The 16023-nt window shown below is 44.3% G+C and overlaps 1 protein-coding gene across 2 annotated transcripts; it reads right to left on the reverse strand.

The window, feature by feature from the left end:
- Window positions 1-655: 655 nt before the first annotated feature.
- SST (somatostatin) lies at window positions 656-2137 on the reverse strand. 2 transcript variants are annotated; one of them, XM_072808148.1, is made up of 3 exons: window positions 1875-2137; window positions 1648-1662; window positions 656-1023 (listed from the first exon to the last, which is right to left on the reverse strand). In XM_072808148.1, the coding sequence occupies exons 1-3, from the start codon at window positions 2010-2012 to the stop codon at window positions 811-813; spliced, it is 366 nt and encodes a 121-aa protein (XP_072664249.1). In that variant the 5' UTR covers window positions 2013-2137; the 3' UTR covers window positions 656-810. The 2 variants fall into 2 exon arrangements, with proteins under 2 accessions (XP_072664249.1, XP_072664250.1); XM_072808149.1 differs by lacking the exon at window positions 1648-1662 and having other exon boundaries at window positions 1875-2134.
- Window positions 2138-16023: the final 13886 nt, after the last annotated feature.

The following is a 16023-nucleotide window of genomic DNA, read 5'->3' on the forward strand; positions in this document are numbered from 1 at the left end:
CTTTATTTTAGCTTTTTAAACCAGCTTCTTTCCTTCAGCTTCTAAGTGACTTTTCCCTTTCATTTTTCATATATTTTACATAAGAGCCTGGTGGATAGTTGGACACTTCAGACTGCTTACCCATAAATACTCATTTCAATATCCAATTTTAAGTGTATTTAATTTGTAATTGACATTTGTGGCAGCCTTTCCTAATAATTACCACTGAGTTAAAGTTAGAAGTCATAGAGTTATTTGAAATTATTTCAGTTTGAAATGACTCAAACTATCAGAGTTTCCATTCAGGACAGAACCTTTTTTACCACAGGGAATTTTATATAGTATATCTGTGAGATTTGGAGTGCATATCTCAAATAACTTGACTAAAATCACAACTGAAGTTAATCCCATATTATTATTATTATTATTATTATTATTAAAGATTTTACTTATTTATTCATGAGAGGCAGAAAGAGAGAGACAGAGAGAGAGAGAGAGCCAGAGACACAGGCAGAGGGAGAAGCAGGCTCCACGTAGGGAGCCCGATGTGGGATTTGATCCTGGGACTCCAGGATCATGCCCTGGGCCAAGGCAGACACCAAACCACTGAGCCACTCAGGGATCCCCCTAATTCCATATTATTAAACAGAAAGATACACAATGAGAAATCAAAGCCTTGTTTTTCATAATTTCACCATAATTTTATTTTGTATTTACAGTCTTCAATTTCTAATGCAAGGGTCTTGCTGAGGATTGGGGGATTAGGGAAGTGGGATGAGGTTTGGAGGAAAGGAATCAGAGGTCTTATATGGACAACAATAATTAATAAAGCTAACAGGATGTGAAAGTCTTCCAGAAGAAATTCTTGCAGCCAGCTTTGCGTTCTCGGGGTGCCATGGCGGGGTTTGAGTTAGCAGATCTCTGCAGTTCCAGCCTCATTTCATCCTGCTCAGCAGCCTGGGACAAATCTTCAGGTTCCAGGGCATCATTCTCTGTCTGGTTGGGTTCAGACAGCAGCTCTGCCAAGAAGTACTTGGCCAGTTCCTGAACAGGGTAGAAAAGAAAGAGAGAGAAGGGATAAGGTTGCTGATGATGATGGAGAAAAAAAAATGGAAAAGCCTAATTTGGAAAGCAGATTCAGCTACATTCAAAGCCTAATTTTCATAGCTGTGCACTCTTGTCATGCCTAAAATCAACTACAGATATAAAAATAAGGGTAGTTGCTATAATCACCAAGTTACACGGAGAGGCTTGAAAAACTCAAATGTTCCTGCAAGTTTTCCGCCTCTATAGACTTACACACACACACATACACGCAGAAATAGTAGACTATTAATACAGTTTTGCAAAGATGAAAGTGTCAACAGTTTAATTCGATTTCAATCTCCAGCTCATGAGCCACAGACTGGAATTGGTCTTACCGTTTTTGCTAAGTTAACTGTGGGGAACAAGACCTTTCGCAATCTTAAATATACTGTGTTCTGTCTGTAGAGTGCCCTTTAGCAGCATGGGAGGGAGGTACTGCTCAGGAAGGGTAGCCTTGAGAGGTCCGCGCTTTCAGCACCTGGGCCAGCACCGCCGCGTTCAGCACTAGGGGGATGGATGCCTCACCCCTACGCGCTCAAGCTACCCGGGGCTCGGAGTTTTCCTGAATGCCAAAGAACTTACCTGCACTGTGACCGACTGCGCTGATCAGAAAAGAAAAAAAAAGGAGGTAAGAGGAGATTCTGGACTTTGAAAGTTTTCCTGAGAGCTTTGGGAGACGAGGGACCCAGAGAAGCGCCGAAACTCTTCAGGAGCACCTCCTAAATCCACCCAAGGGGGTAGGGTGAAGGCTAAGGGAAGATCGGGGGGTTCGGGGGAGGGAAAAGAAGTCGTCGAGGGAATCTCCTTACCTGCTTCCCCGCGGCGGCAGCCAGGGACTTCTGCAGAAACTGGCGGAGTCGGGGGTCCGAGGGCGCGCAGGTGACACCGCCCAGAGCCAGGACGATGGACAGCGCGGCCAGCGCGCACTGGAGGCGGCAGGACAGCATCTCGGCGGCGCGGGGAAGCCGAGCGGGAGGACGGCTGGTCAACCTCTAGGGGAGGCTCCGCAGGCAGCAGCGGCAGCTCTGAACCTCGCGCCTCCTAAAGCGGCTTGTGTGCTCCCCACCGGCTCCCCGCTTTTTAAACTCTCTCTCTGACGTCAGACTAGGAGGCGCCCCCAGATCTCAGCAGCGCTTTTACGCACCATTACCCTCGTGAAATCAATCACAGAAGTAAGAGGAGGCTACACAATCCAAAGTGGCTTACTTAAAAAATAAAAAAATAAAAAATCATAATCCCGCACCCGCAGAGGCCCACACGATTTTACGCATACCACATTATCTATACAATCTTTTATATTCTAGTCACTGCTGCGCACACACACATTCCATGATTTCACTCATGCACATGTACGCTCACACACTAAATTACACACATACACAAACACTCAGCCCTGGAGGAGGCAAAGGCTCCATCACGCACCGCTGCAGACTGGTAAATGTACCCAGACCACTCTGTCTCTCATCATACTCAAGGATTTTAAGAGGGCCAGACAAATGCAAAAGTATTAGTATGTGAGAAGGGGTACTCAGAATCATTCTTCTAAAAGCAGATTTGAGAATGGAATGTGGATGTTAGGAGTGAATCATTTCTTTCTCCATTATCTCTGTAAAAAAAGTCTCATAGATTAGGATGTGATGGATTCTAAAAGAACTTCACTTATCCCTATACTAGAGGAGCAAGTACTTAGCAGCTGCAAGATTTCTGATCTACTTGCCTTCCTACTGTGACAAAATATACCAAGTATTTAAAAAGCAAGACTGACCTCATCTTGGTGCCTAGAAACTTGGAGCTGGAAAGTGATCTCAGAAACCATCTAGGAAACGTCAGAGTTTGAGTTGCTGAGTCTAATATTGGGTAGTGAAGTGCTCTGGCCCATATATTGCACAGCTGAAGCAAGGGCAAGACCTCCACATTTCAACACCAGGGTTCTTTTCACTCAGCTTTAAGTTATCTATCAGATCCAGGGGTTCAGTAGGAGCAGTTTTAGGTCAGGGAGCCCCAGTCTGGACATGCAAAAGTCCAAGAACTCCCTGAACATATGTGACCACTATTCTGTGTCTATGTGGGAAAAGAATCAACAGATTCTTGACTAGATCCAGCACTTCTCTGCTCCCCACACACATAAAAAAGGAAGGTTAAGAAATGATGTCCTACAATTCTGATTGTACTCTGGTTAGATGTTTGGTGTCCAGATCAGTTTCAACAGCTTTTTTGGCTTTTTTTTTTTTTTATCTTCCTAAAATAATTTGCTATCAAGGAAGGATCAGCTAATGCCCTGGCATGGACTAGATGATCTCTGCAGACTCTTCCAGGGCTGATATTTCATGTTCTTCAAGCTCATAAAAAGCTAAAAATATATTCTGTGTCTCCAGAAACCAAGTGAAGCAGAGAACTTGGCCAATCCTGTCCCCAGCCATGCATCTTGAATATATTCTCAATACTTCGACCAAAACCACAATGTTGAGAGACAGGAGGGGATGGGAGGTGTCCTGAATGATTTGGGGAATTGTCACCATTCCCTTTTGTGACTGTACGCCGAAGCTATGAGATAATGCACAGCAAGAAGTGCTAAAGTTTCCAGGGCTTGGCAGGGCCAGGCAAGGCTAACCACTACTGGGGCATTAAAAAGTCACTCACATGTTGGAATAGTCCAAGAGAGCAATGGATCTGGAGCAGAGGAACTCAATCTAGGCACTGTATGTTTTTTTTCTCTATATGTCCTGGAATCTCCTCAGCCCCTGACAGGGGACTCAGAATCTAGTTATATCAGCCCAACTGTCCACAGGCACCCCTAAGTAATCTCACTTCTCCTCCAGCCAAGACTTGGTCCTTGACAGCCCCACTTAGTAGAGGAGAGTTTTCCTATAACAGCAGCCATCCCAGAAACAAATAGCAGCCCCACTCCCTTGCTCTGTGCTCTGGGATCTCTTCAACCTTCCCTCCCCAGACTCCTGCTCCTCTCCTCCTCTGTCCTTATCCTCTTCCTCTATCCTTCCTCCTCATTCATCTCTCTCCTTTTTCCTAACTTTTCTCTGAATTTCTCTCTCAGGATCTTTCTTATTTTATCTTTTTGTCTTCTCTCTACACACCCTCTCTCCCATCATTTTCTGACTTCAATCTGTGTTGGTCTAGCTCTTTCTCTCCTCTGCACTTCCCCTCCCACCCAGCCTAGCATCAGCTAGGCTATCCTAGCCTAGGCCTCTAGCCTCTCCCTCCCTTAGCTCCCTCCTTAAGCTGCTTCTCAGGAAAAATACTCAAGATTTCTAGCTATTTAAATACTTACTTGGGAATCATGAGGCCTGGGTTGTTTCCTTCACACTCCTGTTGAAGTGCTGGGGCTGTGGAGGAGTTGACTTCTGGGAGTTGTTTTTATTTGTTTTTGTTTTATAATCCTTTCATTGTTAGGCATCTAAAGACCCCTGGAAGTGACAAGCCAGGACAAAAGGGGACAGGAAATCTTCCTTAAACCACCCCCCCCTGGCAAAACTTTGCATAAAGGTTGATTAGGCCCAAAGGTACCTCAAATTTCCCCAACCTAAGCCCTCTGCAGCCAACCCCTATGGCTTCTCTTTCAAGTTACAGAAGCTGGGAGGGGAAGAGGTTTGTGGTTGTACTGGGGAGCTATTTCAGACCTCTGTCACCAAGAATCACCTCCCTCCATCCTTATGCAGACCTCTGTGGCTCACAAAGTACTTCCTCATCTGCACCGTGGGGCAGTGCAGCCTGGGCTAGCCCAGTCTCCCAAAGAGGAAAATTGAGGTCTTGAGAGCGTAAGTGCCTTGCACAAAGGCACAAGCCAGGCAGGGGTAAGGTCAGAGGGAGGGTGTTACTCCATGTTAGAACCTTTCCCCCTCCCCATTATTCTTGTGATGCCAGAGATACCTGAGTGAGCAGCCTGCAGCCAAGATACATGTGTCTGTGGAAGGCATTCAGGCCTCTTTCATGTGATCAGACACATGGATTCAATTGCCCACCACTCTGCAAAATGTACATTTGGGAGTTACTGCCTGCCAATATGAGGCATTGAAACCCATTTTAATGAGAAACAGCAAAATTTTAAGCAGAAATAGATGTTCAACATAAAGCAATGCAGGGAAGTAGAAAGTGTCTGTACTGGGAGTTGAGAGGCCTGGGTTCTAATTCTAGTTTGGCCATGATTCAGCTTCCTGTCTGGTCATTACTTTCTTCATCTGCAAGATAAAAGACTTGATCCATAATTTTTGTGGTTCCTTCCAACCCTGATAATCAAAGATTTTAAGTTTGAAAAAAAGGGGGGGCAAACTAGACTGTATTATAATATAAAAATGCTGTTTCTTTCTCAAAATGAAGACTTAATATGGAAAAAGAATCTGGCTTTTTTGTAATACAAAGGAAGAGGTGGTGCAGTGAACATTTCACGGGCCTGCCAGAAAGAAAACATTCTCTTGAGTCTTGATGCTGCTACTAACCTGCCCTCCCCACTCTGGACCTCAGTTTCTCCATCTGTAAAATTGATTCACTCAAAATTTTTCTACAAGTAAATACTGAGAATCTGCACTACTTGACAGGTCAAATTTAGCAGCAAACTAAATAGACAAAGTCCTACTAAAGAGACAAAACATAACCACATTAAATAATTAATTAATATGTGTTCAAATTGATAAAGATTAAAGCAAGATACAGAGTGTGGCGGCTAGGGAATGTCCTCTGAGGAGGAACTATTTAAGCAGATACCTGAATGAAGCGAAGGAGCTAGCCATGCAGATATCTGCAAAAAGACATTTTCTGGTCAGGTGGAAGGACAGTCAGTGCCAAGTCCCTGGGTGGAAGCATGCTTGGTACATTCAAATATCAGCAATAAGGCAAGGGGGCTAGAATAGAGTAGGTGAATCAGAGAGGGCTAAGAGATAAGGCCAGCAAGTCAGGCAGGAGCCAGATCACATAGAGCCTTGAAGGCTGTGTTAAGGAAACCCCTGGGGAAGTGGATTCTAGTAAGGGATTGACCTAATTTGATATTTTAAAAGTAATGCCTTCTGCTAAGTGGAGAATTAATTGTAGGAGGGCAGGCATAGAAGCAGAGAGATAACTTAAGAGTCTAAGAACATTTAAGAGAAAAGAGGAGCCAGAATGAAAGAACACATCCTCCCTTAAACAGCAATAGCCCAACTGGTGGGCTTAGCATAAAGGTATTTCATACCTCCCCAACCCAGACCTCCTACAGCCAACACCCAGGGCCTGTCTCCATGGAAGAGAAGGCGCTTTGTGCTTGTTATTGGGGACCTTATTCCCCAGGCAAGAGAAGATGGTGTTTGGGGCTAGAGGGGTGGCCATGAAGGAAATGGGGACTGGTTAGCTTTGAAGGACATGCTGATGGTTTTGGATATTAAGTTAAGGAAATGAGAAGAATCATCAATAACCCCAAAAATCTGATCCAGACATTCTCTAAAATGCCTTCAAATTCCACAAATTCCTGAGAGTACGGGAAGTGGATTTCTGACCAAGATTTCTGGACATTTTGCAAATGGAAAGCCATTTTATTTCCCAGTCAGAAGAGGGTGAGAGGGGCACCTGGGTGGCTCAATTGGTTAAGTGCCTGACTCTTGGTTTCAGCTTAGGTCATAGTCTCAGGGTGGTGAGATTGAACCCTGCATCAGCCCTGTGCTCAGTGCAGAGTCAGCTTGAGATTCTGTCTCTGCCCCTCCCACTTGTGTGTGTGCACACACATGTGCATGCATGTTCCTTTTCTCTCTCTCAAATAAATAAATAAACCTTAAAATTAAAAAATAAAAGGGAAGAAGAGGGTGAGAATTTTAGGCAGTGGGAGAAGGAACACAGAACAGTGAAAAGAGTTGGATGGCTGAGGCACTAGACCTGAGGAAAAGGCTTGGATGTCTGAGGCACTAGACCAAAGTTCTCAGTTTTCTCCTGCTTCAAATGGACCTGATAATCCTCACCTTCGCTAAAATAGGATTCAAGAACCAGATCAGACAAGGTAAGGGAAAGCATTTGGTAACCCATAAAACATGATAAAAAATAAAGGCCTGTTTTTGTTGTTCTTACTCAGATGGACACAGCCGGTCATAAGTCAAGGGGTGATAATGAGCCAGGCTTTGGGAGCTGAGTGTCCCTGCTGATGCTCTGGCCCAACAAGGGAGGCAGGCCTGTCTCACACTAGGGATGTGGGATTTGAAGGCCCAGGAAGATCTCTTCCACAGAAATGCAGCACATGGATGCTGGGATTCATTCATTATAAAATAGTGTCTTTTCTTTCGTATACTTTTCCTTGGAGACACAGACATTAACTACTAAGTGTTAATAGTGTAGCTATTAACACTTTAGTGTGAATTCACTTATCGAATGTCTTTTAGATTTATAGCTGGCTAAAGATTTGACTTGAGAAGAGATCGATTTGGAGTAAGTGACCCACCCAACAGAGGGAAGATTTGGTGGCTTGTGGTGTTGGAGATGGCAGTAGGCTATGGTGAACAAATAGACTTCTTGTCAAATGGTGGAGTACAGGAGAATTCCGGAGGGACCTTTCCTTCTATAGCAACCCTACCACTATGGAGCATGAGAATGAAAACTTGCAATCTCTAAGGGCTTCTGTTGGGCTGGGTTTCAGCTGGAAGAGTCCCAGCTTGCACCTCTGCAGTTGCTGATGATAGAGGAGTCAGACTTTCCTACCACATTGGCTTTCACCAACATCTACAAGGCCTGACCTAACGTGACTGCATGAGATAATGAAGAGTGAGGAGGTTAATGAATGAAGCCTGTAAGGTTAACTTTTTCCAAGAGAAGGAGCAGGTGGCGACATCTTAGACTGGTCTGTTGCAGAATTCTTTTATCTAGTCTCTATCCTGTCACTTTCCAGCTCAAAAGTTTTCAATGACTCCCCAGTGCCAAGCAGTTTAAATGCAAACAGATCAGCCTGACAGTCATGTTATCTCAGCTCCTGACTTTCCTGGTCAGTCTCACTCTGTGTCACTCTCTGTATCCCAGCCCTCCTCCTACCCCTAGCCACCTGCTCATCCCTGTACACACCCTGAAGTCTCTGGCACCCATTTTTATGTGCGTGCACTTCCCTCCACCTGAAACCCATCTATGCTAACATCATACCTTTATTCTAAGATGTTTACAAGGATCTTTTAGGGGCGCCTGGGTGGCTTAGTTGGTTAAGCATTTGCCTTTGGCTCAAGTCATGATCTCTGGGTCTTGGGATCCAGCCCTGCATTGGGCTATCTGCTCAGCAGGAAGCCTGCTTCTCCCTCTCCTCTCTGCTCCTGTTTTTTCTCGCTATCTCTGTCACCATCTCTGAAATAAATAAATAAATAAATAAATAAATAAATAAATAAATATCTTTTTTTAAAAGAGAGTCTTTTAGAATCAATATGGCCTTCTCCTGTGCCCCAAACTATGTCTTTTGTGCCCCTAGTAGAGACTCTCACAGATCACTTTATATTTCCATTCCTTGGGAGTCCATAAGAAGAGCAGAAATCTTGCCTCAGCTGTGTTTGTATCCTCCTCAGAGGCCACAAAAATGTGAAGTACAGAGCAGTCCATAAAAAATAATGGTTGAGTTAAAGATAGACTTCTCTCTCTCCTTATTTGTGAGGTCTCTATGGATTCTGTAGGTAGGATAAACATCATAAACCTGACATAACTGAGGACCATTAGAAAATAGTCTCTTTTCTTTTGTATACCCCAACCCGAGGCTGCTGATACTCTCAAGAACACAGATCCATCGATCCCTTAGTTATTTCCAAGATTCAGAAAGAAAAACCTTTAAATACTGCTCAGTATAATTGTTCATAAATGCTAAGAGTAAAGTGAAGCCATAATTTGAAAATGCTCATATAGTCACTGGAAATGTAAGAGTTTCTCCATCTCTTGAAAGGCCTAAGGAGGACACATCCATAACCACTGAAGTAGGCATATGTCCATGGTACACCAGAGAAGTGAATAACAATGCCAGCTCATGTCTGTGTCGTGTTTCACATTTGATTGAGTGTGTTAGTGTTAACCAGACAAGGGAATGGAGAGGGCCCAGGTTATGCAGTGTGTAGCAGGGCTCTTTCTGCCACTCCAACATTTCCTTTCCCACTAGATGTATGTAAGGACACTTTGCCCCTAATTCTCCTCTCAATTTTCCTTTCTCTTCATGAGTTTATCAGTCTTTCCAGATGCATCTCACTTGTTGATCTATGACCTCGGCTCAGGGCTCCCCAGTGAAGTGAAACTGAATTCAGTTGTGCCCCACTGTGCCACCCAGAAAACATCTCTAAGTTCTCTTTACCTATTCGCCCCCTAAATCTGGGGTCTTCCATGAGCCTTCCCAGTGCAACCAGCAGCGAAAGAGCTGGTTTGAGAAGGGAGGTGAGAAGCTGAGAGCCCTGTCCCCTGGGGTAGCACAGAACAGATGGTGAAGCTCCTCTTCAAGCTGATCCTAAACCTGCACTTTGGACCGGCGCGGTAGGGGCTACGTAGACACAGAGATGTCCTGGGCAGGGAAAGTAGCCCCACAACTGCTCCAATTTCCTTACACTCAAAATTACGAGTGTTAGTCTAGACTGGGGATTCTTAAGCCTGGCTTCACACCACCATTGCCTAGGACACATCTTAGAAACATGGATGCGGGGGTCCCATCTGCAAAGACTCTGATGCACAAGCTGCGTCTTTGAAAAGCTTAATTCTAGAAAACACTGGAGTCACAAACCATTGCCCACACTATCCCTCTCTCCTTTCACTCTGCTCTGTCTCTTACCCCTTTCTCTTCTTCCTCTGTTTTCTTCCTCTTCCCCCCTCTTTGCTCTTGCCCCTGTCCACCTTCTCTCTCATCCTCTCACTTATTCTCTGGCTCCTAACTTCTTTATGCCGTCAACCAGAACCATTATTTTCAACTCCTGTCCCCCTTTTGACTGGGCAGCACCTGAGCACAGTGGGCATCGCTTGCCTTGGGTGGGGTAGGGGGGCAAAGCACACTGCATTGGCTTCATTGACTTTCCTGACATCACCCCAAGAGCTGAGGGCAGAGGCAGACTGGGTGCTACAGTTGGACTCATCTGCAGACCAGGGCCTTCAAAATCATCTGGTCCATTTTCATGCGGAAAAAACTGAAGTCCAGAGAAGGGAGAGGCCTCTCTCCAGTGGTATCAGAGTCACAGCCTCTGATCTCTTAGCTCCATGTTCTTTCTGTGAGACAAGGGTGCTGTGAAGTTCCTGAATCTCTTCCACCTAAGTAGCTGAAGTCATGTTAGAAAGATTGGCAGCTCCGGCCCTGTTCTGTCCCTGTACCTTGCGGTCGGCCTGAAGCAAAACCCCATTTCCTGATAAGAGCTTTGTCCTATAGATAAAGCTTTGGGGATTAATGTGTTTCCATCTTTTGGTGTCTCCATCCTTTTCTGACTGTGCATTTCTTAATCCCGTAAAACAGACCTGCTCTCCCTGCCTTGGCTGAGCCTGGCTGGAAGGAAGATGTTGTTAAACTGAACTCTTCTGTCCTCTGCTGGTTACATTGGTACATGACCGCTTCGGCTACGATTTATGGCAGGATTTTATTCGTTTACTCCGCCAACTTTTTAAAAGCACCCACTTGGTCCCAGAGATGCAAAGAAGCAGCGAAAAAGACCCACTTTCTTCAAACACTCGATTATTGAGCACTTTGTGCCAAGTGCTGTGCTGGGGATTCAGAGATGACCAAAATTCAATCTTGGCTTCGAAGAGAAGTCACAAGCTGATAAATGACACAGAATTTTGTCTGAGCCATGGAATCAAAGAATTTGCACTAGCAGGGACCACAGACACCTTCTAAGCCAGGGCTGGTCGTTACAGGCTTCCCAAACCAGGCCTAGGGCTCGCGGGACACCGACCTCAGGGGCTGCCAGGACGCAGGAAGGGCGTGTTGCGGGGACTCTGTGCCACCGCACAGATTCTGCAGCAAAATTTCTTAGCAACAGAAGGGAAAACAAAGTTTGCAAACTGCAGATCTAATATAAACCATCCTCCTGTATGTGACCCAAATGACCTCCGACCTCATGAACTGTACTCACCATCAATATCCCACTGGTGTCCGAATCACTGACCTACCTAAACTCTCTTTGCAACCCCTTGTCAGTGCCTTTGCAAGGTCCCTCCAGGAGACGGAGGCCCCCCGAGGATGTCTCATATAGGTCACGAGCTCCCTTTGGTAGCTGTTCAGGCCACCACTCATCATTCCCAGTGTTATGCCCAGAACCAAGGACACTTCCCCGGACCACTGCTCTCTCTATGATGCCCCAAACTGCCATGCCCAGCGCTCTTACGCCAGTGACTCTCAAACTTTTGACTGCAACCAACATATGAAAAACATTTTACACCATAGCCCAGTGCACACATACACCGCTGCACACGTTTCTCAAAACAATACTTACCTTTATTACTTTTAATAAACTCTGGTATTTTCTATTCTTCTCTATTTCTTTTTGTCTTTCATTCTGGTCACGACCCATTAAATTAACTGTATGGCTCACTCTGCGTCATAAACTGTGGTTAACGCACTACCTTGGACCATGGCCCGCGTGCACTGCACTCTGCTTGGACCCTTGGAAATTCCTGGTTTCTGCTCTTGTCACTTGCTGCATAACCTCGTGTAGCACCAGATGACAGGCCCTGCTGCACTGGGGAGCTGGTGCTCCCCTCTCCTCTCTCGGGTCCCTTGTCCCTTCTGCCTTCTATCCTTTTGGAGGGTCTCACTGCTCTTTTAATAGCCAACAATTGATGCTGTTAAACAATGTAGAAACAGCAGTGTTTACTGACTATATTGGACTTAATGGTGGCCCCTACAGGGATATGTCCACATCCTAACCCCTCAAGCCCATGAATGTGATCTTATCTGGAGAAAGGATCTTTGCAGATGCAATTAAGAATGTTGATATGAGATCATCCTGGATTATCTGGAAGGCCCAAAGACAATGAGATCCTGAAGAGGAGAAGTCACAGAGAGAAAGGCTATGTGAAACAGAAGCAGAGATTGGAGGGTTGGAGCCCCAAGCCCAGAAGCCCCTGCAACTACCACAACCTGGAAAAAGTGAGAAAGAACAGGACCCTAGAGTCTTTGGAGGAATCGTGGCCCGACACTTTGCTTCCTGACCTCTGCCCCTCTAGAACTGCAAGAGAATACATTTCTGTTACATGTTTTTGTCATCGTCATTGTTGTTGTTTCAAAGATTTTATTTATTTATTCATGAGAGACACACAGAGAGAAAAGCAGAGACACAGGCAGAGGGAGAAACAGGCTCTCTGCAGGGAGCCTGATGTGGGACTTGATCCCAGGACCCCAGGATCACAACCTGAGCCAAAGGCAGATGCTCAACCACTGAGCCACCCAGGTGCCCCATTTCTGTTATTTGAAGCCTCCAGTTTGTGGTCATTTGATCCAGCAGCCATTGACACTAATGGACTAAACAAGCTCCTCCTTTTTCTCAGCTCTGAGAAGACCAGAGAGAGCAGGATTCAAGTCATACCTAGATTGCTTCCCCCCCTCCAAACCTCGGGCCCTGTCACAGAGTCAAGGTCATCCTTCCAGATGTTTTCTTCCAAAGAATGGGTTCTACTAAGAGGCTCTAGAATCTCACCTTGAAATTTGGCTGCTATTGCAAGACCCCACCCCATCCCCTCCAGACAGATATATCTTGATCAATTAAATCCTACTTACATACATAGTGGATTCTTTCCCCCGGGGAAAAAATGTATGAGTTGTGAAAAGCCTCTCAATGTCTATAGATAGATAGATAGATAGATAGATAGATAGATAGATAGATAGAAATTAGTTGGTGAAACTGGAAACCAGGCCTAGTGTGGCAGTAGGAGTGGTGGGTGATGTGCTGATAAAAGCCCAGAGAAGTGCATTTGCCCAAACCACACAGTGAATTGGTAGCAAGTGGATACTTATCTGAATGCTAACAACACAAATATGGAGAGTTTTAAGGTTTCCTCCTTCCAATGGCATTATGGGAAGTTCACTCAGCTTTCAACCTGTTTGTACCACCATATGCTTCTTTTGCTGTCTCCCTCTTATCCCAGTTCTCCACTTTCTAGTCATAAAAGCTTCCTGGTGAACTTTTGAACCAATGCCATGCCTTGGGAAAAAAATAAAGCCTTTGGCTAAGCAACATGTGACAGCAGAAGTCAAAGGGGAACAGAGTCAACTTTGGGTTCTTACCAAGAGGACTGGTGCAGCAGGAAAGCTCTGTTCTTAGGTCCGGAGAGAATTGAGATGAGCTTTAGTGAGAAAAGATTCTTGCAACCAGTAATAACCTTCTAGTCCCCTTCAGTTCTCAGATTCCATGCCCCTCTAAAACTATGTCTTCCAGATACTTCCAAAGTACCATTTCTTTCTTTAAAAGAGGTTGGGCATTTCTGCACAGATTTATTCTTGGCAACTCCAGAGGACTGATGCAAACCACAAATGCCTTTGTCCTTTCACAACTCATACATCTAAATAATATAAAATGAGAGGACTATCTGTGTGCTGTTTTGTTTTATTTGGGTATAGCAATTACCTTATTGTCTAACAATAGTTTGTTTGCACATCTGGCTCCTTGCAAAAGGATTTTTTTCTTCAACAGCAGAGACTATCCCCTCCCATCTTGATCTACCTGAAGATTGCCTGGAATATATGAAATGTCCACAAAATGCTGGTCAAATATTGAGTGAATGTTTACCCTAATGTCTGCAACTATCATATTTACCCCAGTGATGCCTCAATTTACCTCTTCTCTTACCATATTTCTCTCCCTCTCCTCTTCAATGGCACATTTAAGTAACCACATCTTGTGAATTCTTTAGATAATGTGTTTCTTTTCTGTTTCTTTCCATTGTTGTCATATAGGGTCACCACTCTAATCCAGGACCACATTTTGTCTCTTGTGAGCTATTTTAAAAACTTCCTAACTGGACTCCCATTGTTGACTTTCTTCCCCAATCCCTAACTCAGTTCCTTCAAATAAATTCTACACACTTGGCCTGATTCAACTTCTAAATACTAATCTGACGGTATCACTGTGTTCCTTCAAACTTCTAAATGCAAATTGTTGTCTTCTAAAAAAGAAGTCCATACTCCTTACTCAGGTTTTTGAGGCTCTCAGGAATATGGTTTCAACTTCTTCAGGTTTGGTTCCCATTGATACCTCACCCTCCAGAAAATACTTGTGCCCACCAGTCCCTCAAACAGCCATACACTTTAGTCTCTTTCAAATGGTTCATCCTGTTCTATGTATGCACATTTACTTTGATTAAACTCTATTCAATCCTCAGAGAACATTTCCCATTTTGTGTTTTCCGGGAAATAATGAATCCAGGGGCAGAGATCTCTTTTAAAAAATAATGCAAAATTTTCTCCTATCCTCTTGGAGAGAATGAATAAGGACTCATAGAACAAAATTATTGAAGCTTATTGAGCACAAGGGATACTGAGGTAGGTGCCTTAGAGAACTTCCAAGCAAGAGTACAATAAAGCTCATGCTCAAGAAATTTACAAGGCAGCAGGAGATTTCAAGATATGCTAATAAGCTGTCATCCAAGACAGTGTGGATTTGTGAAGCACAGGTTCACCAAACAGGTTGTGGGAATATGCTGGATGAGGTCCTTACTCCTCTCTCTAGGCATCTGAGACAGCTTCCTAAAAGATGGGATTTTTTCATTGGACTTAAGGGAAGGGACTAAGGCAGATGTTGGTGAAGAATGAAGATGAGAGAATTATAAACTTGGAGATCTGTGTTCTGGAGATGAGAACAGTAGAAACGCTCAGCATATTTGGGGAACAGAGCGTAGTGATACGTAACTGAGGCTCCAATGTACAGACTGGTGAACAGAGAGGAAAGCCTGATGGGTTCATGGTGGCCAGGTTTAACTTCAAGTGACCCAAAACTCAAAATAGCAGTGGGGGACTGTAAGAGCTAAGATGTTCATTTCTCTCTTGCATAATATTCCAGGTTGATGATCCATGGCTGCTAAGGTACTTGGCGATATTAGGTACCAGGTAACCTCTCTGTTCTTCTGCCATGTGTTATTTTGACCTCATGACCAAAGGTGACAGCACCTGTGTTGAGGCAGCAGGATTAAAAAAAGATAAAGATGGGGAGATGAAAAGACTGAATTTCTCAAAGATGGCTCTAACAACAGCTCCCACTCCATATGCTCTTCTTTTGGTGTGCCTTTGACATATTCCTATTGAAAGATGACCTCTTTGCCCTCTCTCCTTTTGAAACTGGGTAGATTTTGTGATAGTTCTGATTAGAATATGGTACACTGACAACTATGTGATTGTCAAACTAATTCATAAAAGAAATTTTAACTTTTGCTTTCCTCACTGGGATACGCATTCTTGACACCTTCAGCCACCGGGCAATCTGGCTGTCATCCTGCTGTGAGGAAGCCAAAGAGCCCACATGGAGAAGACCCAGGACTACATGAAAAAAAAAGTTACCCAGCCAGTCCTACATGCTTCTGCTTCAGCAACTGCATGAGAGACACCCAATCCAAAGTTCTCAGCTGAGTTCTCTGCCCTCAGCAGCCATGAAAGAGTAACAAAATGATTACTGTTGTTTTATGCCACTATGTTTCTGTTAAAGAGCCATCCATAAAGTGAACACTTTTAGGGGAAGTTTCCCCAAAGCTCTTCACCTGTAACTTCTGTGTAACTTATATCACAAAGGCATACTTACCTGCAAAGGGGTCTGGGATAAGCAGTCTTTATTCTGCAAGGCTATGTGCCCAGCTAAGATCCTATTACTGTGGAAGAGGGGGACAAAGGATTTCAGGAGAGAACTAGTGATCTGCCACAGCTAAGAAAGGAGCTCTTTGAAGGACTAGAGATGCATAAATACAATGCACTAATTTTTTTAAAGTTACTTAAATATCACCCATTATGTATCTAAACATATGTAGGGTACTTATTTACAACTATCTTGATCGAGTGAAGATTCAAGTTAGTTTACAGGA

The sequence above is a fragment of the Canis lupus genome, chromosome 31 (genome assembly GCF_048164855.1).
Source record: "Canis lupus baileyi chromosome 31, mCanLup2.hap1, whole genome shotgun sequence".
NCBI lineage: Eukaryota > Metazoa > Chordata > Mammalia > Carnivora > Canidae > Canis > Canis lupus.

Coding starts and splice junctions, on each gene's coding strand:
- SST (XM_072808148.1), bottom strand. CDS start 2,012: ATGCTGTCCTGCCGCCTCCAGTGCGCGCTGGCCGCGCTGTCCATCGTC.